Source organism: Pseudomassariella vexata (assembly GCF_002105095.1).
Source record: "Pseudomassariella vexata strain CBS 129021 chromosome Unknown BCR38scaffold_7, whole genome shotgun sequence".
Taxonomy (NCBI): Eukaryota; Fungi; Ascomycota; class Sordariomycetes; order Amphisphaeriales; family Pseudomassariaceae; genus Pseudomassariella; species Pseudomassariella vexata.
This window is the reverse complement of record NW_024467962.1, coordinates 2,170,324-2,193,456: the sequence shown is the minus strand read 5'-3', so window position 1 is coordinate 2,193,456 and position 23,133 is coordinate 2,170,324. Positions and strand designations below refer to the sequence as shown.

The 23,133-nt window shown below is 51.5% G+C and overlaps 7 protein-coding genes across 7 annotated transcripts; 4 read left to right on the top strand and 3 right to left on the bottom strand.

The window, feature by feature from the left end:
• Nucleotides 1–307: 307 nt before the first annotated feature.
• On the bottom strand, nucleotides 308–4,546 carry BCR38DRAFT_214012 (CRM1 C terminal-domain-containing protein). The gene is made up of 9 exons (XM_040854182.1): nucleotides 4,199–4,546; nucleotides 4,069–4,098; nucleotides 3,931–4,003; nucleotides 3,803–3,874; nucleotides 2,248–3,738; nucleotides 1,718–2,188; nucleotides 1,425–1,654; nucleotides 800–1,365; nucleotides 308–749 (listed from the first exon to the last, which is right to left on the bottom strand). The coding sequence occupies exons 1-9, from the start codon at nucleotides 4,262–4,264 to the stop codon at nucleotides 506–508; spliced, it is 3,243 nt and encodes a 1,080-aa protein (XP_040715825.1). The 5' UTR covers nucleotides 4,265–4,546; the 3' UTR covers nucleotides 308–505.
• Nucleotides 4,547–5,688: 1,142 nt separating this feature from the next.
• BCR38DRAFT_435007 (alanine-glyoxylate aminotransferase) lies at nucleotides 5,689–7,741 on the bottom strand. Its single transcript, XM_040860346.1, has 3 exons — nucleotides 7,093–7,741; nucleotides 6,013–6,997; nucleotides 5,689–5,956 (listed from the first exon to the last, which is right to left on the bottom strand). The coding sequence occupies exons 1-3, from the start codon at nucleotides 7,323–7,325 to the stop codon at nucleotides 5,873–5,875; spliced, it is 1,302 nt and encodes a 433-aa protein (XP_040715824.1). The 5' UTR covers nucleotides 7,326–7,741; the 3' UTR covers nucleotides 5,689–5,872.
• On the top strand, nucleotides 7,722–9,317 carry BCR38DRAFT_435004 (vacuolar protein sorting-associated protein). Its single transcript, XM_040860345.1, has 3 exons — nucleotides 7,722–8,226; nucleotides 8,285–8,695; nucleotides 8,752–9,317. Exons 1-3 carry the CDS (start codon nucleotides 8,158–8,160, stop codon nucleotides 8,872–8,874), a joined length of 603 nt encoding a protein of 200 aa, XP_040715823.1. The 5' UTR covers nucleotides 7,722–8,157; the 3' UTR covers nucleotides 8,875–9,317.
• A 260-nt stretch (nucleotides 9,318–9,577) lies between these two features.
• On the bottom strand, nucleotides 9,578–11,869 carry BCR38DRAFT_409777 (uncharacterized protein; the record flags this gene model as incomplete). Its single annotated transcript, XM_040858401.1, has 2 exons — nucleotides 9,578–11,763; nucleotides 11,821–11,869. 2 exons carry the CDS (start codon nucleotides 11,867–11,869, stop codon nucleotides 9,578–9,580), a joined length of 2,235 nt encoding a protein of 744 aa, XP_040715822.1.
• A 327-nt stretch (nucleotides 11,870–12,196) lies between these two features.
• BCR38DRAFT_435001 (DASH complex subunit Dad2-domain-containing protein) lies at nucleotides 12,197–13,052 on the top strand. The gene is made up of 3 exons (XM_040860344.1): nucleotides 12,197–12,681; nucleotides 12,744–12,803; nucleotides 12,860–13,052. The coding sequence occupies exons 1-3, from the start codon at nucleotides 12,456–12,458 to the stop codon at nucleotides 13,033–13,035; spliced, it is 462 nt and encodes a 153-aa protein (XP_040715821.1). The 5' UTR covers nucleotides 12,197–12,455; the 3' UTR covers nucleotides 13,036–13,052.
• A 533-nt stretch (nucleotides 13,053–13,585) lies between these two features.
• BCR38DRAFT_213875 (uncharacterized protein) lies at nucleotides 13,586–16,248 on the top strand. Its single transcript, XM_040854181.1, has 3 exons — nucleotides 13,586–14,312; nucleotides 14,383–14,489; nucleotides 14,723–16,248. Exons 1-3 carry the CDS (start codon nucleotides 13,865–13,867, stop codon nucleotides 16,055–16,057), a joined length of 1,890 nt encoding a protein of 629 aa, XP_040715820.1. The 5' UTR covers nucleotides 13,586–13,864; the 3' UTR covers nucleotides 16,058–16,248.
• Nucleotides 16,249–17,768: 1,520 nt separating this feature from the next.
• BCR38DRAFT_434994 (Alpha/Beta hydrolase protein) lies at nucleotides 17,769–20,525 on the top strand. The gene is made up of 4 exons (XM_040860343.1): nucleotides 17,769–18,044; nucleotides 18,280–18,397; nucleotides 18,547–19,061; nucleotides 19,112–20,525. Exons 1-4 carry the CDS (start codon nucleotides 17,862–17,864, stop codon nucleotides 20,273–20,275), a joined length of 1,980 nt encoding a protein of 659 aa, XP_040715819.1. The 5' UTR covers nucleotides 17,769–17,861; the 3' UTR covers nucleotides 20,276–20,525.
• The last annotated feature ends 2,608 nt before the right edge of the window (nucleotides 20,526–23,133 follow it).

Below are 23,133 nucleotides of genomic sequence, written 5' to 3'. Positions count from 1 at the left end.
TGATACTTGGCCTGCCTACATGCTCGTTATCTACCAAGCTGCGGCAACCCCCAATTTTTTCTCGGCTGGGCATTTTCATCATCCATATGTATGCCCTCCATCGGCACATATCCCTTTCCCTTTTCCGACGACCTGCTGCTCTGGTGAGATCTGACTTCCTCCTCCACCCCCTCAGCCAGTAAACGCATCGTCGTAGAGTTTTTGAGTCTACACAAATGAAAAGACAGCCTCCCTAGTGTCGTTTCATGCAACCGTTCAAGCCCTGCGCTTTTACGGCTATCTCCAGCTCTATCTTGGTATCACGCACACAAAAGCAAGGAAGATGGGAAGTCGAGAGGGTTTTGTTAGTATTGAGGGATCTTTGACCACGGGCGGTTCAAGTGCTGGCTCGCACTTACAACCCGTAGAGGTCCCAGCCGTCCAAGTTGTCCGTTGGGCCACCATGCGGTCCAGAGCCCGCCGAGGCATGTGATGGCGCGAATTCATTTCTGAATTCTTTGGCTTGTCACAACTCATCGTCCTCGGCTTCGATTTCTGACGGCTTCAGAAGGCCGCCAACCTTGGCTCGTCGTTCGTGGTCGGCCGTGAGCTTGTCGCGCGCCTCTTGCTCCTTCTCAACCACGAAGAGCTCCGTGTTATCCCCGGCAAACTCCTTGAGAGAGATCAAGAAATCACGCAAGTTGAGTCGGAACTTATCATACTGGTTGTTCAACATGAACAAGCCCTCAATAAAGGCATTGATCTGCGCGCTGTAACAATTGTCAGTTGTGTTTCGTTTGAGCTCATCTGCATTACTTACATCTGTAGGTTTGGGAATGCATTCCGCAACAAGGATCCGACAAAATTAATGAGGAACTCTCGATTGTCTGTCCCCTGCGCCGCTTGATCCGTATAGATAGGACCTTGAATCTTGGGAGTGGTGCCGTCCGCAGGAACAACGAAGTGAAGCATCTTCATCAACAGCATCGACTGCGTCTTGAAGCCAGCCTTGTGGTCCGGATCGGTAAGAACGAAGAAGACGTCCTGAAGAATCGTGATGAAGAACTGTTGGAAGAAAGCGTTTGATGTTTGGGCATCCGTCTTCTCCGCGATGTTGTTCACAAGCTCCAGGCACATGTTAAGGCCGGCGCCTTCGACATCGCGATTGTCATGCTTACTAGCCCACATGCAGGCATCGATAACAAACTTGAATTGACGGTTGTCCAACTTCAGCAGAGCCGGGAAGCAGTGCAGATTGATAGCTCTCAGGAGGTTAAAAAACTCCACGCGATGTTCAGGGAACTCGGAGAAGTCCTTGTTGATCATCTCGAGAGTGCACTCGAACACGTTCTGCATGATGACTGGGACTTGATCCTCCATGAGACCCTAGGATATATCAGCAAAATGCGATCAACCCTATACTTTGGGGTACAGGGAAAACTTACCGTGAGCTTCGAGATGATGGTCGACATAGCCTTCAGGACTTCAGCATCGCGAGCACCAGGGACGTTTCGGTTGTAGTCGACCAAGACGGAGTCTAGGAGTTGGGGAACCATCTGCTGGCGGACGGCTTGCAGGTCCTCCGCCTTGTCCACGTAAGTCTCGATCAACTTGAGAATCTCTTTCTTGATAGTTCGCAGTCCTCGAACCTTGGGCATCCGCGGAGCTAGATCGCCTATCATGGGCTGTCAGCTGAAGTTTTTCACGACGAAGAAAAAAAAATTCGCAGAGCACTCACCGTCTTGGGTAACGGCCTGAGAAATCAACTCGCTTGTTGCACGGTACATTTGCAACATATCCAAGTAGATACGACCAATCTGCGGTCCAAAATAAGGACCAATGGACGAGCACGCCGAGACGTTAGTCTTCATGATGTTGCCAATGATCTTGATCGTCTCGGAATCTTGAAGAACTTGCGGGTCGGCAGTAGCAGCCCTGATAATCTCGTCCCAGGCAAGGTTCGGCGCATTCATCAGATCAGCCAATAGTCTCTCCTGTTGGTGTTTGTTACCCTGGGCAGACACCATGTAGCCGCAGGCCTCGTAGAAGGTGTGGACCTGTTGTGGCGTCAAGTCGCATGTGATTCGGCCCAGATTTCTGACGATTTCCTCAATAAAGGGTTCGTTTTCGGCGGGTTGCAGCGCGACGAAATGACGTCGACACTGTCGGGCGATTTTGATGAACGTGTCACACGCCATGTCCTGGACGCCTGTTACCCTCCCTGTTAGCATTCTCTGTACGTAGAGCTCCGATAGTTGGTTGACTGACCTTCGTGAGACTCGTGCATGAATTCGAAGAGCTTGTTGACGACCGTCTTAAGGAATTTCCAGTGCGCCTTCAAAAACCGCGGGTACTGCCCGACAATGTACATGATGTTGCTGGCAACGACAGCTTTGTTGTCCTTGCCACGCTTCATCTCGGTCAGTCCCAGCAGGTCCTTAATCACAGTGACCAGGAAGCGCTTCTCTGTTTCCTCATTCATTGCCAAAGAGATCGAACCGATGGCCCAGCAGAGAACGTTGCAGTTGTGCCATGACCACTCCGACCCATCGACCTGGTGCTGCAGCTTCTCGGTCATGATCTGCTCCGTGTCGACAACATCAAGATGGGTCAGGTAGACGAGACACTCGCGAATGGTTTTGTACAACTGTACTGTATCGCTCTCCTTGACAAATTCTCGCACAATCTCGCCTTCATCATTTTCCACGATCAGCACTTCCTCGGGCCGTACCATTTTCTCAATCATGACAACACGCAGATTAGACATGACCTCCTTGAACTTGTGCATTCGTAGCGGAATATTGGAGAGGATACTCGGATTCGGTGCGCCGGTAGACGACGCGGGCCCACCGAGGCTCATCAACGGGTTCATATCCTGCATGGGGGCAGTCTGCATCTCCTCGTAGAGTTCCTGGACCAGCTTGAGCCAGTAATCTAACGTGATCTTAAAGATCTCGCGGTCATCGATCTGGGAGATGCGGATCAGGTAGAAGTGGCCATGTGTGAGGAAGTCTCGGTTCGGGAGGTTCTCGATGAGGTTTACGTGTTGGCCGAAGAAGCTGCACAAGAACAGCGCCAAGTTCTGGATGAACTCCTGATCCCTAGAGTTGCTCTGGGGGTATGTGCTCTTGAGGTCGAGGTCAAGCGGAATGATGCCCGCAATAGTGGTGAGGACCTCACAGAACATCTTGACCAGCTGCTCACTGTATGCATTTGGCTGGCCGTGGGCAGCCGTCGTCAGGCCACCAATCTCGGTGAAGACTTGAAGTGTGACGTTTCGGAATTCGGGGACCTCTAGGAAGCGAGTGCGCAGCGTTTCTATCAATGGTGTCTCGAATATGTATCCAAGAGGGATCCAGTTGCAGAACTTTAGCAGCGTCTCGAGCGTGGCCTTGACGAGGCTTGCCTGATTTGCGGTAGCCAAAATTTCCTGGCAGAGCTGGAAGATTTGCGAGAACTCGTTGCACATCGTGGTCTTCAGATTTCTTGTCTTGGCCGAAGTCATCTGATCAGCGGAGTAGTCGAAGACCTCTTCCGAGAGAAGTCGTAGGATCGTCATATTGTTCTCGCAGATGGAGAGATTCGTCCGACATGAGGATATGATCTCGTTGATGAAGGTGGGCCAGTTGTGAGGCCATTCTTGCTTCAGAATGGAGATGAGCACAAGGTTGAGCTTGTTGATCAGGGTGCGCTGGGCCTTGAGCGACTCCTCGGTACTCGAGCACTGGATAATGAAGTTCACCACAAAGTTGCGAATACCTGCCAAATTAAGAGGGTCAGCGTCTACACGATGCCACCGCATCAGCCGACGGAGCAGACGCACCTTGGCATTGTTCCCTTGGCAGCACCTTCCATCTTGTCATGATAACATTGTCCAAAACCTGGAGGCCGAGATCTGCTACTGGTCAGCCTTGTCCAGCTTCTTCATACGCCGAACTGATAGCGCCCTACACTTGGTTTGCGGGTACGTAGCATCGGACAGGATTTTGTCGACGAGAAGCCAAGCATCGGTATCTTCTTTGAACTGTGCGCGAGATAGTTAAGTACGAAGTCGGAGCAATGGGCGTGTATGGAAGGCGCTGGGCATACCTGATTCAAAGCTGCTTGGGCATTTTTTTGCTGGAGGCGGGGAGAAATGCTGGTCAGTAACGGTAACTTTGTCGCGGGCGCAAAAGCGACGGCCTGGCCATGGCAAAGACGATAGCAGCAGAGAACTCACCTGTTCGCCACGTCCCTCGTAGAAGGAGCGGACCATGGCGTCCAGCTCCTCAATCGTGGGCGCCATGGTGAAGTCGATGTGGCGGGGAAGACGGGGGGATACGCGCGTAGAGGGGTGATGATGCGGACGAGCAGTCGCTTTCTTCGCGGGGCCTTGTTGAAAGGACTGAAAAAGGCCCAGGCGCACTCGGAATGGAAGAGATTTGCCCGTTCGCGAGGTTTGTCCGTGGGCGAAGAGGAAGCGCAGAAGAAAAGATAGGTTGGGTGGAAGGAGGTATCAAAGAAGCGGCAGATTTGACCGTGGTGGAGGTCTTCAGAGGTCTTTGGTCACTGGTAAAGCGGTGCAGAGAGTGGCTACCAGCTGAGAAATTGATGAGCTGCCCCGCAACCAAGGCTGCTGCTGCACTCGATCCCGCCCGGTCGCGAATCCGCGACTTGATGTCACTGTTGGAGACACGACTCAAGCTAAGGTACTTTAAGCTGCTTGCTTATTATAGCTCTTCCCAAGTGAGGCATTGGAGTGTTTATTTTCATGTCGCCGACAACTGCACTGCCAGTTTTGTTGATGCCAGCTATATAGTCACATTGTCTCAATATTCTGGGTTTAATCCTTTTTAAGCGCAACTTGACGATCAATAGCTAAAGAAAGCCACTGATGTGGGATGCCACAAGACTCGGATGACAAATTGACAAAGTGGTGCGTTTGATGTCAGTAATTCACCGCCGCTTCGGAACGTCGAGTTGCCTTGTGCCATGTACAGGCTGGCTCCACGTCGTGATTTTGATCTTGATGGTTGCCGTTGGTCAAGGTGGTGTTTAATTATCGAGCTATCTTGTCCTACCATGCGCAGCCTGCCCCAATTGCTTGATCGAGATTGAGGAAGTGAGGAGGACCCTGGACGCAATAGCTCTGATTGCGCAGCTGATATGATTCAGAGTGCTGAATCAACCGTATTGCATGCCCCAGATGACAACGCGGACCATTGTTTCTGTTTCAAGGCATGTATACCTCTACGTCCAGATCTGAAAGATATAAATTCCATCAAGCAATTATTCATGAAGAAATACCACCCGCTTTCTCAGAAGTCTAGGATAGATGTATGCCTGCAGAAACTGCAGATCTTGTCTCAAACGTGCTAGAAAATGTATCCGTACGGAAATTTTCAACATGAGGAGAGACAGGGTTTCAGCGCAGCTTCTCACAAATACTCTTTTCATAAAGAAGATGCTGGAGTTTCCTTGTGCCGCCTTCAGACTTTTCCAGAGTCGGGCCACCCAGCTCTTTCGTGTGGAGCTCTAGGATCCATTTATCCGGAGCCAGAGCTCACCACATGTCGCGGGGGCCCCGTTATTACCGGAAGACAATGTGGATCTACCGGGGTGGTCATTATGTCAATCCAGCCGTGTGTTCCGGTTGGTGAGGGGGCTGTTCCAGATTGCCAAGTCAGCCACTTGCTACGAGAAGCTTCTGGTCTAAACCTGGCAGCTTTAGTCCTGCTGGGTATGTCGCACTTTAGGTTTCTACTAACGGCTCATGCTGTGTTATTCAGATGTATTCAGTCTCAGAACTAAAGCTTGTCTTTCCTACTTTATGTCTCCTTGCCGTTCTATATAGTGTAGTCATCCCAGCCCGCAGGTTTTCGATTCTACGTTTGTCCATTAATTCCAAGCGTTTTCAAGCCTTTTGGTATCCACAGTCAGCCAGCCCGGCCGTCAGTGCCTTAATCGCCTTGTCAATATCGTTTCGTGCGGGATCCGTCTATTTCGGTTAGCATCATATGACGCTCGTAGAAAGTGAAGGGACAAGCTACTTACCACACTGACGCCCATATGTCCAAAGCGCACGTATTTGGGCGCAATTGCTTTGTGGATACCACCGGCAAATATGACACCGCTCTTGGCCAGTTTGGGCAGTAAGTCGGTTGCTTTCACCGTCTCGGGCAGGTAGACGGCCGTCATACCATGTGCTTGGTCCTCGAGCTTCTCCGCCACCTGCTTTAAGCCAAGGTCACTGACAGCCTTCTTGATCTTGTCCGAAATCTCCCTATGCTTCGCGAACCTCTCGGCGATGGGTTTCGCCAAGATCTGGGTCAATGCCGTGTGCAAAGCGTGGATCAACTGCGGTGATGGTGTCGCAAAGTACGATGGCTTTTTGGCTTCGTAGTTCTGCATGATGGGCATCCAGTTCTTCATCGAGGCGAAATACGAGCCTGGAGGAGTCTTTCGCGCCTTGAAAGCCTCGATCGCCTTCCCACTAAACATGGATATCGACAGACCGGCAGGACATCCAATGGCCTTCTGGCTAGCCGTTACGACACCGTCCAACTTCCACGCGTCGAAGGCGATTTCCTCACAAGCCACACTGCAAACGCCATCAACAATAAGCAGCGTGTCGGGTGACACGCTCTTGACTGTTTCCGACAACTTCTCCAGCTCGCTCAGCACGCCAGTCGAAGTATCGACATGTGTCACCGTGACAAGCTTATACCTTTTGCTCTTGAGGGCCTTCTCGATTTCCGACAGCTGTGGCCGTCCGCCGATGGGGCCAGTGAGCTGATCAACGTTTGCGCCGTATGTCTTGAAGCAGTCGGCGAAGCCGTCTCCGAAGTATCCGGTGCTGAGGACTAGAACATCCTCTCCGGGCTCGACGAGGTTGGCAGCCACCAGATCCCAACCCAAGGTTCCAGATCCCGAGATGACGAATGGCTGCGCAGAAGAATCGGTAGTTTGGAACAGCTTGCGCAGCATCGAGATGGTGTCGCCAAAGGTCGAGACAAAGCCTGGTCCAACATGCGATTCGCTGTTTGTCACGTGTTAGACACATCGACTTCACAACAGGAGTATCCTGCATTGGAAGCGATTGCGACTGATGACTTGCGAAAGATGGTCACGAACCTGAAGTGGCTCATCGACTGAAGGACGGCATCATCAAACTCGATGGGACCTGGGATCAGGAGTGCGGGGTGTTCTGGCTGAGAAGACATATTGATAGACTGTGATGTGGAAAGGCGGCGATTCTGTATCTGTGAGAAAGATTGTGCATAGTTCGCAGACAGTTGATGGGGTTGAGAGCCTATATGTCTAGATATCAATGACAACCGAGACAATGAGGGGTTGTTGTTGCCCATGTGGGGTAAAAGTACGCCGGCGTAGGCCGATCGCGAAACCCTCCGCAGCGCCAGTTTGCCTAGATGAGGAGAACTCTGTAGAGATGGGAGTGCAGTAGTAGCTTGGCCCAAGGTTCGGTAGCACGCAGCTGGTTGGCGACCAATTGAGATCTTGGTATTGTGATAAGGTTAGGTCAGCTTAAACGTTTTGTTGTCTAACAAGAATCATGACGAAATTCCGAAGGAATTCCGCCGTCATAAACAGAGCTCTTGAGACTTGAGACTATTTGTCACGAGGTAAGGTATTTATGCAATTGAATATCCTCAGCATAAGTCTGGTGCTGCAGTGCGAGGTTTGCATTGGAGACCGAGGCCGTACTGGTAACTGTCGGTTGATTGTAAAATTGAGAGTTTTGTCATTGAGTGGAAAAGTCTCCATTGAATCCTATGCAAGGCTGGGAACTTCTAGAAGCGAAGTTAGAGGACCCCCTGTCATAGCAAGTAGCGGGCTTGGCAATAGCTCCACTTTACGACGTCAAGCCTTCAACCGAGCATTCGAGTGAGACGAGCTTCATCGTTGAACCAGTCTTCAACAGATTTGCGCCAACTCGAGTCGTCCTTTCAATTGGCACAACACAGGAGATGTTTGTTGTGATACGTTGAGCCACCTCGTCCCACAGCCATTCAGCTCGTACATCTGTTCTCGGTTTCCGTGCATTGCCGTTCGTTGTTGCCTGTTCCAATGTCAATGTGCTGCGATTGCCCCTCAAGCTTGAAGCTATCCATATAACTTTGCGAAGCACCTGCTGGGATACCCTAAGCCACCTTCATCCACGAGGAGAGCTCGCCGACAATGGCTTTCCTAATCCTTGTAATTGGGGACCTCCACATACCCGATCGTGCTCTCGACATCCCACCGAAGGTTGGTACACCAAATTACGACGTCCAGGCAGGCAGGCGTTGGTTAACACCCTCCACAGTTCAAGAAATTACTATCCCCAGGCAAGATAGGCCAGACACTATGCCTCGGAAATCTGACCGATAAGCACACCTACGAATACCTGCGCTCGATAGCGCCCGACCTGAAGATCGTCAAGGGGCGCATGGATGTGGAGGCGACTTCGCTGCCGCTCTCGCAAGTCGTGACCCACGGCTCGCTGCGCATCGGCTTCATCGAGGGATTCACGCTGGTATCGACGGAACCCGATCTGCTGCTGGCCGAGGCGAACAAGCTTGATGTTGATGTGCTATGCTGGGGAGGCACGCACCGCTTCGACGCCTTCGAATATATGGACAAGTTCTTTGTGAACCCAGGGAGTGCGACGGGTGCGTATACAACGGGCTGGAATAAGGAGGGGGAGGATATGGTGCCGAGCTTTTGTCTCATGGATGTGAGAACCGACCCCAGGACCCATGGCCAGAAGTTTGCATACTGACTGATATTTAGGTACAAGGCATTTCCCTCACACTTTACGTCTATCAGTTGCGGAAAGATGCCAATGGGGCAGAGAATGTGGCTGTTGAGAAGGTCACATATACGAAGCCAGTAGAGTCGACAGGGAATATATGATGAAGAACGAGAATGGAGATGATTGAGTAACGCAGTGCCCCTACTTAGCTAGAGGCAAGATAGCCGGATAGAGTTACTAGGAAACGATTGTGAGGTTGGGCCAACAAAGCTGCCTGAGGCACCAGTCAGGCATTGAACCAGTGAAAATATCGGACCGAGTCGTGGCCTCATAAGCTGTAATGAGTGGCCAATTTTTCAATGATTGCCAACCCCTAATATATCCTTTGTTACATGGTATAGGGGGCGGCTGTCCTTCGCGGACCGACAATATCGGGCAGGAAAGATGGATGAAGAACACTGTCCCGCATTCCTGACCTGCCTGCTTGTTTTTCTTCTTGTTTTCTCGCTTCGTTTGTCTGATTTTAGTTTAGTTCTCAATTGTTTTTTTACTATCAATGAATTGTAACTTATACTAAGAATCACCAGGAGGCGCCGGAGGGAGATCGAGGTGATTGGCATGACAATGCGCAATGATAAGACAAAGCCAAAAGTCGGAATAGTAGCACTATAAGAAGTAAACCCCTGAGAACGAGAGTAACAAAAGAACGGTTCGATAGGTACCGATCGAATCTTGGTACTGCAATGCTATCTATGACTACAATGCGTCTAGCCTGCCCTGCGCTGCGTATATCCAAACATTATTCATTCAAAAGTAACCACCACCAAAACTCCAAGCGCTAATCAAGGTGTGGGTGGTGTTTCATCATAACATCATACTCCTCCGTCTCATCGATGCTCTATCCCGAGCGGAGCCATCCGCATCTGCCGGCGAAGAACTACTCAAGCTGTCTCCCTCTGCTGGACTGTTTCTCCCGGAATTATCTGCTTCCAGAATTGAATTTTTCAGTGCCACCATGGAAGCCCTTTTTCTAGCGCCATTGGGTTTGGCTCCCTTGCTACTAGTATCAACGGGATCCAATGCGATATCTTCGCACACCACGGATGAAAGCCGTCTTGACCTCGCGTGGCGAGAACTCTTTGCCTTCTTGTCTTCTTCCGGATTCGTTCGCTTCGACTCGTTGCTTGGTGAGCTGGTGAATTCGTAAACATCAGACTCATCAAACATTCTCGCAACCTCGGCTTCTCGCGCTGCAATGTCGTCCAGGCGGCGATTCGTTGATGGTTTTAATGTCGACTTCGTAGCGGGCTTCACACCCTCTGATTCGGTCCCCTGAACCGCCATCGAAGGGTTGCGTTTCTTCCTGTCCGTCACCACATTCATCGGAAGGTGGTCTGGCGATCTGCGCAACACCTTGTCCGCCAATGGACTTGCTGGGCCCTCCGAAGCAGAATCTGCCACAGGCAACACTTTCCACGATGCAGACCTTTCCGACCTTTCCTCCGATTTCACTGTAGACGCGGGTCCGCCCGGCGTTTCGCCACCCTTGGAATGACTAGTTCTGCGAATGGCCTTGCCCTCCCCAGATACGGCATCGAATAACTGCTTAGTAGGCCGGCGCATCTTATCCCGAAGGTTGGGTTCTGCGTAGCTGACAGCAGTCCTAGCTCTGCGGCTCCCACGGGCAGTCTCCCCTTTGGATGAGATATCAGAAGGCGGTGGAGTGTCTCTGATTTCTTCGCATGGCACTGATGGCTCGGGAGATTCTGGTGCTGATAGGTTTGGCTCCGCAGTCAGCGTTTCCGGTTCGAGGTTGATAGCTGTCACTGTAGGTGCTGTCGGTATGTCAGGAGCTGGAACCTCAATCGGCGCAGCTGCTTCTTCCTTCTTCTTTGGCTTCGTGCGCTGCTCGTTATGTTTGATTTCCGCCTTCGCCTTCGCGACTTGATCTACAGCCACAGGCTTGGTAGATTTCTGAGGCGAGCTCAGAACTTCGTTTGCACTGCGTGCTGCCAGGGGTTTCCTCTGAGTTCCGAGGACTGATGTACCAGTTGCCCTCCCACGTGCATCTCGTCTGACCGAAGGTAATTCCTTAATAGGTCGATCTAGCAGTCGGGCAGGTTTGTCAGGTTGGCTTTTGTTTGATTTGGTTGTGTCGGCTAGGGGCCGAATTTCTCCATGGTTTTCCTTGTCCTCATCTTCCACTATCTTTCTCTTCAAACCGGCTTTTGCGACTTGAGCAGATGCCTGCGTCGTAGGAACTGCGGCTGGCTTGGTAAGCCTCGGCTCTTTCTTCTTGGTCGTGGGGTTGTCCTGGGAGGCATCATCTCGAGCTTGAACCGTTGGTGCAGGCGTCGGTTCTGCCTTGAGTGCTGCATCTGCTCTGGGTTCCGTGTCTATACCGAGTTTCGGCTCTGCTTTTGGCACGACCTTCAAGAGCGACTCCTCTACTAGAGATGTAGTGACCGGTCCTTCTGCTGACGGCTTTGTTGGCAGATCGATCTTCACGGGATCCTCGTCTACAAAACGGGAGATCGGGGGCGGCCCCAGATCTGGAGACTCGGTAGTTTTCGCAGCTTCCGAACATAGAGCAAGTATCTCCTCCCTGTTCAATGTCTCTCTGGGGCAGGGTCTATTTTCCCACAAAGGAGGCAATCTGCCCTCTTGCGCGGCAGCAGCCTCCGACTCTCGTGTGTCTCTCCGCCTCCACTGTGACGGGCTGGTTGGGCCGAGGCTCGATCGGGTCTTTGCCTTCTTGGATATGCGTGGTGATCGGTTCTTGGGAATTGGTTCGTGGCCCAGGCTCGCCAACATGGATCCCCATTCAAGAAGCTGGGCTTCCATCTTCTCCTTGATTTCTAGGGCATGATCGGCAATCCTCTGCGCTCGACTCTCCTGTAGTTCAGTCTCTAGTCGTAAAACCTGACCTCGAAGATCGAGGTTTTCTGAGAGCATGCGCGCACATTCATTCTCCAAACTGCGAATGCGCAATGACTGTGTTGAGTTGACTCTGGCGATATCTCGGTTTTGGCGGAGGAACTTCCGGCGAACTACATGGAAAGCCTGTCAGATTTGATATCTAAACCAGCAACTGTTTGCAAACATACGTAGCTCTATACCATCTGGCGCCACCATGGGCTCGTTCAGACGTGCCATGGCAAATATGCATCGACTGTTTTGTTTGGTATTGTAGTTACGCCTTTGTCTGTTGCGGTCGGTGTCAAGTTTCGGTTGAAATCCAATAGAGGAGGCTATAACGACTATCGTTGTCAGCAAAAGCAAAGTGGTTACTGAATCGTTTGTCACCCGCGTTCGATGCAAAGAGTACCGCGTTGAAAGTTTTCCTCTGAGATTGGAAATTGATGGTTGAGCTCATTTGGGAAGTATAGGCAAGGATCCTCACTGATTTGCTGTTGTCAGGGCAACGGTTGGTATCTTGGCGTCAATTGAGCAGGGATCCCCTCTTCCCTGCATTTCACACATGGGAAAGGCCTCCTTGGGCTCTGAAGTGAGACGAGAGACTTACGACAGCGACAAACTTCGAAGAAATCGTTTTCTGGGAACAGAAATCGCCTGCGTACGGTGCAGTCTGAAATTCGCAACAGAGCAGGGTTTCTAGTTGCAACAAAGCACTCACTCGCGTGCTTTAGCGCCCTGCCATTCAAGCAGTTGTCGCCACATCAGAGATCGCTCCTGCAACAAGACAAAATCCCATGAAGACGACGAAGCTACAGCAGCAATAATGGCATTCCCTTCTCGATCGCTTCCAGGCCACTTTCGCCAGGGCTCCACGACTAGCAATCCGCATGCGCAGTCAACGGGGCAGTCAAGTGCGCTCCAAGCACGCATCAACGAAAAGAAGGCCGAGCTAGACAACCTCAAGGAACTTCGAGACTTGAGTGCGGCAGTAGCGGGCCAAATGGAGGCGCTTGAACAAAAGCTCTCAACCCTCTCTGATGGTACAGAAGGTACATACATGTGACGGACGCGCCCCCCGCCGCCCGGGACCTAGATCTAACCATCACTACAGCAATCGCTACTGTGCTTGGAAACTGGCACAACGTCTTGCGAGCCATCAACATGGCTTCAGGTGCGCTCTTGTCACAACTTTCTCTTTGGTATGATAACGGCTGATCATATCCACAGCGAAAATACCTCAACCTCGCGATACCGACGATTCCCAATCGAGTGCGCAAGAAGGACCAGTTCCAGTCCCTCTGCCTCAGACACTGGTCCGAATACCAACAGAGCATGCTCCAACACTACAAGCACATGCCGAGAATGCCATGGAAAACGAACAGAACTCGTCTATCACACCCTGAGAGACCCTGAGAGACCCTGAGAGACCCTGAGAGGCCCAGTTGGTAGACTCAAACCCTCAGAAGATTGGCCAAGTGCTCAAACATGACTAGACGGGAACGGTCAGGTTGCCCAATTGTCCGTGATAGACCTTTTCGCCCAGGAAAGTGCCAAGAGTTGTCGCGGTGGCTGACTTTCTGACGGCAATTTATAGCTGAGGGGCGGAAATACTCAAATCGAGTCAAGACTCCGATTATCCAGTTTGCCCTGTTCGCTCGATCGGAAGTCGTCATTGTTTGAGAGCAGATGAAGCAATTGGCACGTCCCGTGGCACGGAGCCGATCCACATAAAAATGCTGACGAGTGGGGAAAGCGCGTCTCAGTCGCGCCACACGCGTCGATACCCATCGCCTTGGGTACCTAGGTAGTGTTGACTTGCTGCGACAGGGCTGGATAGCGCAAAGCACAAGGACGCCGTCGTCATCTGTGCGATAGTAGTGGGACTGCTGTTAGCAAATTACTGCTGGAATAAGCAGGATGCTCTCAATACATTTGGGGGTATCGTCCTTCCGGGAAGGCGCAAGTTGTTCCATGTTGTCACACAAACAAACATGCGACTGCAGCTGCAGCACATACAACAAAAATGCAACCTGACTGTTCTTCACTCGTCAAATCATCAAACCACACTACCCCCCATTACAACCTCCACGATTTTGGATAGCCCCCGTGCTGAAACCGAAATTATCAGCTTCATCAAACCCTTGCTTGTCGTCTAAGCCGTTTACGGCCATACCTTGTCTGTACTATATAGATCCTTGTCAGTTTCGCTGAATTTAAACTTCCCAGAGAGTAATGGCTCGAGTCGCGCCGTCACGAGCTTCGTTGAACATCTTCGGTGACCAAGATGACACGAGCTTGAGTGAAGACGATAACCCAAGCATTCCCGACATCTCGAGTCCGAGCAAACTCGGAAACAATAGATTTGCAGCTCTAGGTGACGTTCCCGTTTGGCACGCACATAATCCACAGTCCCAATTGTCGAAGCCGACGTCAAGCCCCAGCGTGGAGAGTCTGGCGAACAAGTTTAGGGACCTTCGAATTGCCGAGCCTGGCCCTCACGGACTCAACCGAGTCAAGAGCAAGCCTAAAGGACACGCTGGAGTTCGTCTGACGCGTCCTCCAATTGGATCGACTACTTTTAGAAGTCTTGAAACGGTCCCCGAGGACCAGAAGCACGACCCATCGCAGTTCGCGGCCAATCGTGTTTCGGATGGAAGCCAGCACTGCAGTGAACTTTCAGGTGCGATACCTAGGCCAATGACTTTTTGATCGAGATATTCCTACATCGTACTGACGTTGAAATTTGACAGCGGACCAATACGCACATCATCCGCTGGCAATAGCTGCAAGAAATCTCTCATCAACCCAGGAGCAGCTTACAAAACACCGTGACGGAAATTTTGAATGGGTTTTGACCGTACGCATCCCGAAGAGATCGACAGATAGCACCCACTCCGCGTCTTCAACCTCCGGTGGCGCTACCGAAGTCACAAAGCACTTCTTTGGCTGCAACCTTTTGCCCACCAATTTTCAATCCGAACCCACTGGTTCATCCAAAGACTTCACGCCTCGTACGCATACGATACTGGCAACGCCACTGGCGTGGGACAAGGAACCGTTACAGTTAACTAACATAGAAAGGGGGGGCAGAACATGGCTGTCGCAGAGGTCCGGAACGAACATGAAACTCCGTCCAAGGCTGTGCCGCCTTGTCCAGAGGTCAGAATTGAAGACCTGACGCCGTCATCCGCCAATGCGACTGGCGAAGATGACAGCTACGCCGAGATCACCATGTCGAGGTCTCCGGCCAAGCCCGCGGCCAGAATCGAGGATTCCTTCCAAGCACTTGATCAGCTTGAGGAGCAACTCGAGGCATTCGATGAGGCGGCTCTGGTGAAACAAGTCGTCTCGCCCCACATGGCAAAAGGGTCTACCAATTCACCATTGGCCCGAGCTGGTAGCATTCGCACAACTCCCCAACGTAGCCGACCTAGTCCCAGGGCAGCTTCTGCGACGGTCGCAGTCAAGACTGCAGAGCCGAGACGATCTCCAAGCATCCGCAAAGCAGCTTCCATGGTCTTCCTCGACTCGCCAAAGCTTAAAGGAGAGGACAAGGCACCGGTCCAGACACCGCCCAAGAAGTCAACCGGAAAGGGGCTCGCAAGCCTACAGCCTCCTAAGCAGCCGGCCAAGTCAACCAAGCCGCCTACCGTCTCGACTTTTGAGCTCCCTGGCGAGGCTGTCGCTCGACGCTTGAAGGAGCAGCGCGAAGCACGACTTGCAATGCAGGCTAAGGCCACTGCAGAGCAGCCATCAGCATCAAATGCTAATGCCATCCGACGAACAAAGTCCGCCAAGGCTCCGACACGACCTAACTTTGAATTGCCAGGAGAAGCAATCTCTCGCCGCAAACGGGAGGAGCGCGAGGCTAAGCTCAAGGCTCAACAAGAGGAAGAACGACAGCGCCGCGAGTTCAAGGCGCGGCCAGTTCGCTCCGGGATGGCCCCCCATACCCTCCCTCGTGAGACCATAACCAGCCGTGCAAGGCAAAGCAAGTTGACGCTTCCTGAGAATCAAATGCACCAAGCATCGCCGAGTCCTCACAAGCAACAACCCGTGGTGTCTCGCGAACCCTTGTCCAACGCGGACAATCAGCTACAGTCTCGAGGCCGACTCTTCACCACGGAATCGATGGCCTCCCAGACGAGCCGCGCAACATCGAGTTCGACTGGTAGCATCAGCGGCAAACGCAGCTCTATATCTATCGAGGAAACGCAACAGCAACGTCTCCGCGGCAAGGATGTATACCAAGGTGACAACTCGTACGCACAAGAACGACAGAGAGAGAAGCGAGAACGTGAGGCTCTGGCTCGTATTGCCAGAGAGCAGGCGGCAGAGCGATCCCGCATGCTCAGTCGCGAATGGGCCGAGAAGCAGAAGCGCAAACGAATGACGGTCGGCTCCGTAAGGGATCTTCTAGCATGAGTAGTTGTCGGCTAAGTGAGATGGAGAAGCTTGGTGGCGACCTCTAAGCTAAGAACGGTGCCTGGGTACCTAAGCAGATACTAGCGTGGTTATTAAGGTGGGGGTGGGGGAGTATCTTGGGAAAGGTGAAGTTGTAGATTCACTGCATAAACTATTGTTGCATCTGCATCAAGGTGAGATTCCAGCGCAGATTCTGGCGATTGCAACAGGGTGTGTATCTGCTTTTCGAGTCATTGTTGTTACGGGATGGCAGGCGAAGCAGTGGGTACTACAGAATACATTTCGGCACATTGGCCTGGATGGTTTATTAGCATTGGGACCCAGGGTTTTTCGTCCGTATTGATAGTTTATCGACCCGAGATTTGAGGCCCAACCTCTGGTATGCTGGTGTCGTTTGTACTCAGGTTTCTCGGAGTCGGTACCGTATGCCCTTTGCGGCTCCTGTCCACACGCGCTATACGCGGATTACAGGCTGCCAAGAAGCCAACAGCACTTAACCAGGCCGACGATAGACTTGACTGCAGTAGTCACTCACAGTTGTTCGGTGATTTTCAAGAGCGTTGGGATCCACCGAACACACCAAGTCAGCCCCTCCTGGTGGGGGCATTCTTCGAGCGAATTGGTCAGTTACGACCCTGCTGATGACCATTGAGAGGCTGAACAGAATGGTCGTCTGAGTGCAGGAAACCAAGAAAGTATGTGTGGTACGACATGCAAACCCTGCGCCGCATTGTCGTGTGCTTCGCAGTGTTTCGCAGAAAGAATACAATATTGCTGATGTTGCTGAAGTTGGAATTGGGATGACAGCGCATCCGTTCGCGGATAGCTAATCTGTGTCCTCAACATGTCAACTGCCGCCGTTTCGCTTTGGTACAACAACTACTCATTAGTCAAACTTTTCGTTTGCTTAAGTTGCCATGGCGCAAGCAGGCGGTGCGATGCTGTCATGTCAGTAGCTCCAGTTCCCAGAGCTCTGGGAAAGTTGGGTTAAAGTTGTATAGAGATAGATTTAGGTCTAAACCGTTTGGCCTGGCAGAGTGGATAGTCTTGGCCTCGAAGCGCCGGGGAACAGCTTGGGGTGGGTGTTGCTTGCTTTGGGGGGTCCTATCTGTGGAGACATAGGAACGAAACCCAGTTGTCGAGCTGCGCGCCATTTGGTTATCGAAGCCTGCTCCCCGGATCCCCGGACCAGGCAGAGGGCCACATGCAGCATATTCCATGTCTGAACGAGCCCAGTCCCAACGCATACCCTATGAACGTATCTTATGTACTCACAGTACCCAGACTAATGGTGTATAAAAAAGAAGGCCATTTCCATATTGTGCCACACAATTATTAGGATCCCCTGGTTCCTCTGGTTGTTTAAAGAATGCCCAGTTCGTTCGTTCGGAGTTGCTACATATTGCCATATATTACTTCGCGTCTTCCTGATCCCTAGATAGCTTCATCGACGCGATTGACGCGTCAGAATGGCTGAGGCCATCGCCGAGTCGTAATTGGAGGGTAGAGCGTGGAACGCCCCATCGGAGGGAAGCCTGGCGCTGGGATATCCCTTGATTGATATCGTTGAGAGCGCCTTGAATCGAATTTTCTGAATATCGAGGCATTGTATAATAATAGCCAATACCGACGATAATCTGTTGTGCCGAAGGTTGTCGTAGTTGGCAGATTAGGTGGCCGGAAAGGTGGGGTTGTACGTTAGATGCGCCAACCCGAGTTGAAACTCCCCTCGCGCCCTCCGAAAATATGTGATAATCCGCCAGGCCGTCAAGTAGCAACTGTGCTTGACGACAACAACGACGACATGAAGATCAAAATTCCTTGGTACTCGAAATACTCGGGTTACGAAAAACTCAAGGCGCTGCCAAAAAGCCAGACTCGCTGTGCCGTCTTCGCTGTCTCGTGCATCGGCGCCGTCATCATTCTGGCGATACTCACCTGGTTATTTGACAGCGGCTACATACACCGCGGGGGACTTAACCTCACGGTATGCTTTGCGCTTTTCAGTCTCGTCGATGTTGAACCGGCAAGCCGTCTTCTGCGTGTTGCACGCGGATAATGGCACAATCCGAGCTTCCCGGTACCCCCGGCGTTCTCGTGCACGGCGTCGTCTCCGGCATCGTCTACCTACTCTTCACTTGCCTTCAATATGTTCTTGTCCGCACACGCAATAACCTTTTCCCCATACACACGAGCTGGAGGCTAATCGCTTCATGTAATAGCCAACTGCCAGTGTACGACTGCCGCAAGGTACGTACAAGGGCGAAGTCCAATCAAAGTCAGCCGACTTTCCTCGTGCCATTGAGGCGTACCGCGGCATTCCCTATGCCCAAACAACAGGTAGGATGACTCTCCCGCTGGGTCTTCCTGGTCTCTCGGCAGGGCTTCGAAGTGTGACTGCTTCCAACGCACACATCGAGCTGCCTTGACGTGCGACCAGAATCCCATAGTACTCCTTGACATTACGTAATGATACTGACCCTCCTTAGGCGGCGAGAACCGATTCAGGCCGTCTCGGCCACTGTCCAGCGAGAGAAAGCCCGATGTGGTATACAGCGCGATTGATTATGGACATATCTGCCCCCAGTTGACGTTGGGTTCCAATCAGGATGAAGATTGTCTCAATGCGAATGTGTTCCGTCCCTATTTTGGCGATGATGAGACCGCGAACGCCGAGGATATGGCCAAGTTGGGCGGCAAGGGACAGCTATTGCCCGTCGTCATCTACGTCCACGGCGGTGGGTTCAACGGGGGCTCCGGAAGTGAACGGAACATGGCCAGTTTCGTCGCCTGGGCCGATTCGCCTCTCATTGGTATCAGCTTCAACTACCGCGTTGGTGCGCTAGGGTTCTTGCCCAGCGGGCTGAGTGAGAAAGCTGGTTTGCTTAACCTGGGTTTGAAAGACCAGCAGTTGTTATTTGCATGGGTACAGAAGAATGTCAAGAATTTCGGGGGTGACCCAGACAATGTGACCATCATGGGACTCAGCGCGGGGGCGCACTCAGTAAGCCACGCTTTGCTATTTGTCTCTGAGCATCCGACTGACAAGTACAGGTTGGCCATCATATGATTTCGTACTCTCCAGCAAATAAGCTCACGTCGGATTCGGTCCCATTCCAAAAAGCCATCATGGAGTCGGGCTCTGCAATGTCACGCGCTGTCTTAGTCCCGACGCATCCTCTCCATGAGACGCAGTTCCGGGAGTTCCTGCTGCGCTGTAACCTCCAAGACACGCCCGACGAAGAGATCTTTGATCAACTTCGCTCATTGCCCATTCGCCGTATTGTTGCTGCCTCCAATTTTATCTATCGCAAGTATTACTACGATCTGCGGTGGCCTTTCCAACCTGTCATTGACGGGCCCAGGGGCATCATCCCAGATCTCCCCAGTCGGTCTTGGGATAAGGGTAATGTCCTTCGTATTCCGATACTGACCGGTTTCGACACAAATGAGGGCTCCCGCTTCGTGGCCCAGGCTGCATCGAACAATACCCCGCTTCGCAAGCTCATGAGTAACATCATACCAGGGCTCAACGAGACTGCGCTAGACATCATGGAGACGTTGTACCCAAACATCACTACCCCCGAAGGCACAGCCTTGTATATTACGCAGAGACCAGCTGGTTTAGGGAAACAATTCTGGCGCCTTGACGACGCGTACGCTCATTATGCGTACATTTGCCCGGTGTTCCAAACAGCACATTATGCGACAACGTCAACCTCTGAGGCGCCAGTCTACGTTTACCATTTCGCCGCCCGTTCCGCCACTTACAGTAGTGCTGACCACAGCGACGAAGCGCCCTTGGTCGCCCACGACATGAGCAAAATACAAGGCTACCCTGGGTTGATTGCCGCCGCCGATTCCATGGTAAGAGCCTGGGCACGATTCGCCGCGTTTGGGGACCCCAATCCAATCAGCTCCGGTAACGCATCATTGACTTGGACGCGGTACTTCAGCCCGTTTGGCACCTCCAACGGAGACGAAGGCGGTACCACGGCCGAGAGGGCACAAGTGGCGCTGTTCGCCCACGGCAACGACGAGGGTATGGACTCGCGCGGCCGGCACAGCTTTGGCACACCCGCGCAGATGATAGACATGAGCCAGAGGGAAATGGACGAGTGCATGTTCTGGTGGGACAACATTTTGTACAGTGAGGGCTACGGCAATGGAAGTCTGGCTATCCCGGCCGGTAATGGCAGTGGCGCCACAACATGTTGAAGGAGAAGGTGGGGGCTTGAGGTACCGAAGGGCCCGGATGGTGGTGGTAAGATATACACATTTCTTGGATTGGGGAAGACATGGCTGGAGTTTGAGGCATTTCAAGGAGCAGAAGACATTAAATGTCCTTCTCAAGGATTGAAGGGGAGGAAGTTCGTGGTTTGGTTGTACATTCATAGATTTTTGGGTATGATAAGCATAAGCATGCGTCACAGTGTTAGAGATAATCATATACCCTTCACATTTCGAATAATTATACGGTATCCCCCGCGGCTGGATGACCCGACTGGACAAGCAAACTGCCTTCAGGAGTTTAAAATGTCTGACGTCCTCCTCCTTGTGCTCGGGGGCAAATGTATCTGGATAAGTGTGCTTGTTGCTTCCTCGTGCATTTGCTTCTTTGGGTATTGTGATTCACGCCATAGGGGCCTCAAGAATGCTGAGGACTAGCAACGTAACTGCATGAAAACTGATGGGTCGTCTGAAGTCTTTCACTGCTGTGAAATTTGCATCATTCATGGCAGCAGTCTGTAGCCTGTCTTGCCAAATGTTTCAGCTAGCCACGTGGGTTCTTTACTAGAATGCTAGGGCATAGTCTGATGAGCTTCCTCGTTGCAATGCGTGGTGTAGCTCTTTGTTAGTGAGCTAGCTAGTGTGCTCCGGTGATGTAAAGATGCCCTGTTGACTCTCAGAATGCGTATTGATCACACATGGGTGTTACTCCCAGATAAGCTGGGCGGGGGCGCCTGTCTCTTCGAGCATGGTGACAAGATGTCGGCTGTGTGTGTGCGGCAGCCGTTCAGGTTCATTAGATCTGTTGCTCCAAGTATATGCCGTGTAAATGGTGTGCATAGTCCAGCCTGGTAAGCCTGAAAAAGCTATTGCTATGAGATTTGCTTTGGCACACTGCCCAGAACCCCTTGTATGTACTTCTTCACTTTGCTGCGTGCGAGAGGACAGAACAAAATGGATAGCGCGCATACATGAGTCGTAGTCAAAGTAACATTCACTCCTTTTCATCTTTGTAGGTGTTTACTTGACCTTGCAAGTATAACTATCAGCTTGGGTTGGCTGGCGTAACGGTATGTGTCATTCATAGGGTGTAACTGTTTACTCGACTTCATAAGTATAAGAGTTTGTTTGGTTTGTTCACTCGACCTTGTAGACTTTTTACTCGGGACTTGATGTTTACTTGGCTCATCTACTCGGTTCGTTTACTCGACTTCACAGACATGGTCGTCTCGTCCACTTCATCATTCGTTTACTTAGATTCACAGGTGCAAATAGTTTCTTGGTTGTCAGACAGAAGAAGCCTGTACTTGAAACTAACAGGCCTGGATCCGCCCATTTGATTATCCATCCCATCTCCTAGTCCATTGCGAATATCATCAACCAGTGTAAGAACAACTCAGATGCCTTCCTCTTGCTCCCCTTGTTGTGAAATCCCAGTCTCATCTCGCTGCCATAGTCCGACACAACTCCTTCAAACACAGTGACGATATGAAGCCGATTCCCTGCATGATGGTGCCTGTCTTAGAATAGGGTCCTCCACCAGAAACCCAGGCAAAAAGGTTTGTAGAAGAAGGTTGCCATAATCCATTTGCCTCCTCCCAGAACCAAATCGAAGGCGGCGATATTTTTGACTGGACACAAAAATGCAAACAAGTCCTGTCCATTTGAGTCAAATGGAACAACTCCAACCAGGGAAAATATGTCGTCTAACGACGTCCGGTGAAGCCTGGCGAGAAAACATATATCGAAACTTCCACAAAACAGCACACATCACGCGCGCATACGTTGGCTAGGGCTGTAAACCGTCAGATCAAGGCACCCTCATAAGAAGGAAACGTGGAAACGTGGAAGGAAGTGAGTATTGCACTGCTCGCATAGACTCGACGGGAACTGCCCATACCATGCGGGCAAGTAGACGTTCAACAACAGAGTAATAATGCGGCATGAAAACCTCGGCATTCTGGCTGAATCTTGTCATACACTGGTGTTGGACTGTCTGCCCCCGAATTTGGAGGGCCATGAACATCCTACCACATGGGAGGAAGACCAACATACGACTGAGCTAGGCTGCCAGTTATCAAATTGATATATTGATTCAAGGCACGGCATGTTGATCACTTCAACAATATTAAGCATGCGAGCTATACCGCCATCTCGGGTTGCACATCACGTCACAATCAAACAGAATGTCTGCACATAACTAATCCCTCGCACGCCCACCGCAAACACAGACATCCAAATCGGGATAGGGAGAGCATATTACTGAATAGATTGTGAGACGTGTGAAATACGTCCCAGGTAATCATCACTATTGCCCCGTACCACTGCAGCCCACCGCCATCTCATCCCATTGAGAGCTGACCGAGCTTGTTGGCCCAGTCTCGGCAAACACCGTCAGTCTACATTTGAATCTGACCACGAAAGATCCTGAAAACCTCTTGGCTCCCGTCAAAGCCTTCAATTCTCGGGTTGGCCCCTGGAAGTTGACATATCGGGTGTCATTTTGATATACCACGGTGCTAGCTGTGCCACCTCCCGCTGCTCAACTCCAACATCCTATACCTTCCTAACCGGTGACCGTCTTTACAGCTTTTCAAGATGCGGGTACACCCGTTCGAAATATACGTTGCTTCGCTTCGTTTTGGTCGTAGCCGTATTTCAAGTTATGAACATAGGGAATATGTGTTGCTCATATGTGTATGTAGCCTTGTGATGCGCCGAATAAGAAAAAGTGTAAGAAAAGTATTGCCCATATGTATAGAATTCCATTCAAGCTGGGTAATGGTTGTCCTTGCGGTCACCCTTTCACTCTGCGGTTTGGAGAGCAGTCGCCAGAAATGGATACC

Excerpts from the sequence above, each read along its gene's own strand:
- BCR38DRAFT_435001 (XM_040860344.1), top strand. The coding sequence starts at position 12,456 with ATGGCATTCCCTTCTCGATCGCTTCCAGGCCACTTTCGCCAGGGCTCC. Across the intron at positions 12,682-12,743 it reads CCTCTCTGATGGTACAGAAG|CAATCGCTACTGTGCTTGGA; the intron begins GTACATACATGT and ends CCATCACTACAG. Across the intron at positions 12,804-12,859 it reads AGCCATCAACATGGCTTCAG|CGAAAATACCTCAACCTCGC; the intron begins GTGCGCTCTTGT and ends TCATATCCACAG.
- BCR38DRAFT_214012 (XM_040854182.1), bottom strand. The coding sequence starts at position 4,264 with ATGGCGCCCACGATTGAGGAGCTGGACGCCATGGTCCGCTCCTTCTAC. Across the intron at positions 4,099-4,198 it reads ACGAGGGACGTGGCGAACAG|CAAAAAAATGCCCAAGCAGC; the intron begins GTGAGTTCTCTG and ends CCCCGCCTCCAG. Across the intron at positions 3,875-3,930 it reads TACGTACCCGCAAACCAAGT|ATCTCGGCCTCCAGGTTTTG; the intron begins GTAGGGCGCTAT and ends GACCAGTAGCAG.
- BCR38DRAFT_434994 (XM_040860343.1), top strand. The coding sequence starts at position 17,862 with ATGAAGATCAAAATTCCTTGGTACTCGAAATACTCGGGTTACGAAAAA. Across the intron at positions 18,045-18,279 it reads GCGGGGGACTTAACCTCACG|CCAACTGCCAGTGTACGACT; the intron begins GTATGCTTTGCG and ends TTCATGTAATAG. Across the intron at positions 19,062-19,111 it reads TCAGCGCGGGGGCGCACTCA|GTTGGCCATCATATGATTTC; the intron begins GTAAGCCACGCT and ends TGACAAGTACAG.
- BCR38DRAFT_213875 (XM_040854181.1), top strand. The coding sequence starts at position 13,865 with ATGGCTCGAGTCGCGCCGTCACGAGCTTCGTTGAACATCTTCGGTGAC. Across the intron at positions 14,313-14,382 it reads GCACTGCAGTGAACTTTCAG|CGGACCAATACGCACATCAT; the intron begins GTGCGATACCTA and ends GAAATTTGACAG. Across the intron at positions 14,490-14,722 it reads ATTTTGAATGGGTTTTGACC|AACATGGCTGTCGCAGAGGT; the intron begins GTACGCATCCCG and ends AAGGGGGGGCAG.
- BCR38DRAFT_435004 (XM_040860345.1), top strand. The coding sequence starts at position 8,158 with ATGGCTTTCCTAATCCTTGTAATTGGGGACCTCCACATACCCGATCGT. Across the intron at positions 8,227-8,284 it reads CTCTCGACATCCCACCGAAG|TTCAAGAAATTACTATCCCC; the intron begins GTTGGTACACCA and ends CACCCTCCACAG. Across the intron at positions 8,696-8,751 it reads CGAGCTTTTGTCTCATGGAT|GTACAAGGCATTTCCCTCAC; the intron begins GTGAGAACCGAC and ends ACTGATATTTAG.
- BCR38DRAFT_435007 (XM_040860346.1), bottom strand. The coding sequence starts at position 7,325 with ATGGGCAACAACAACCCCTCATTGTCTCGGTTGTCATTGATATCTAGA. Across the intron at positions 6,998-7,092 it reads CAGTCGATGAGCCACTTCAG|CGAATCGCATGTTGGACCAG; the intron begins GTTCGTGACCAT and ends CGTGACAAACAG. Across the intron at positions 5,957-6,012 it reads GACATATGGGCGTCAGTGTG|ACGGATCCCGCACGAAACGA; the intron begins GTAAGTAGCTTG and ends TAACCGAAATAG.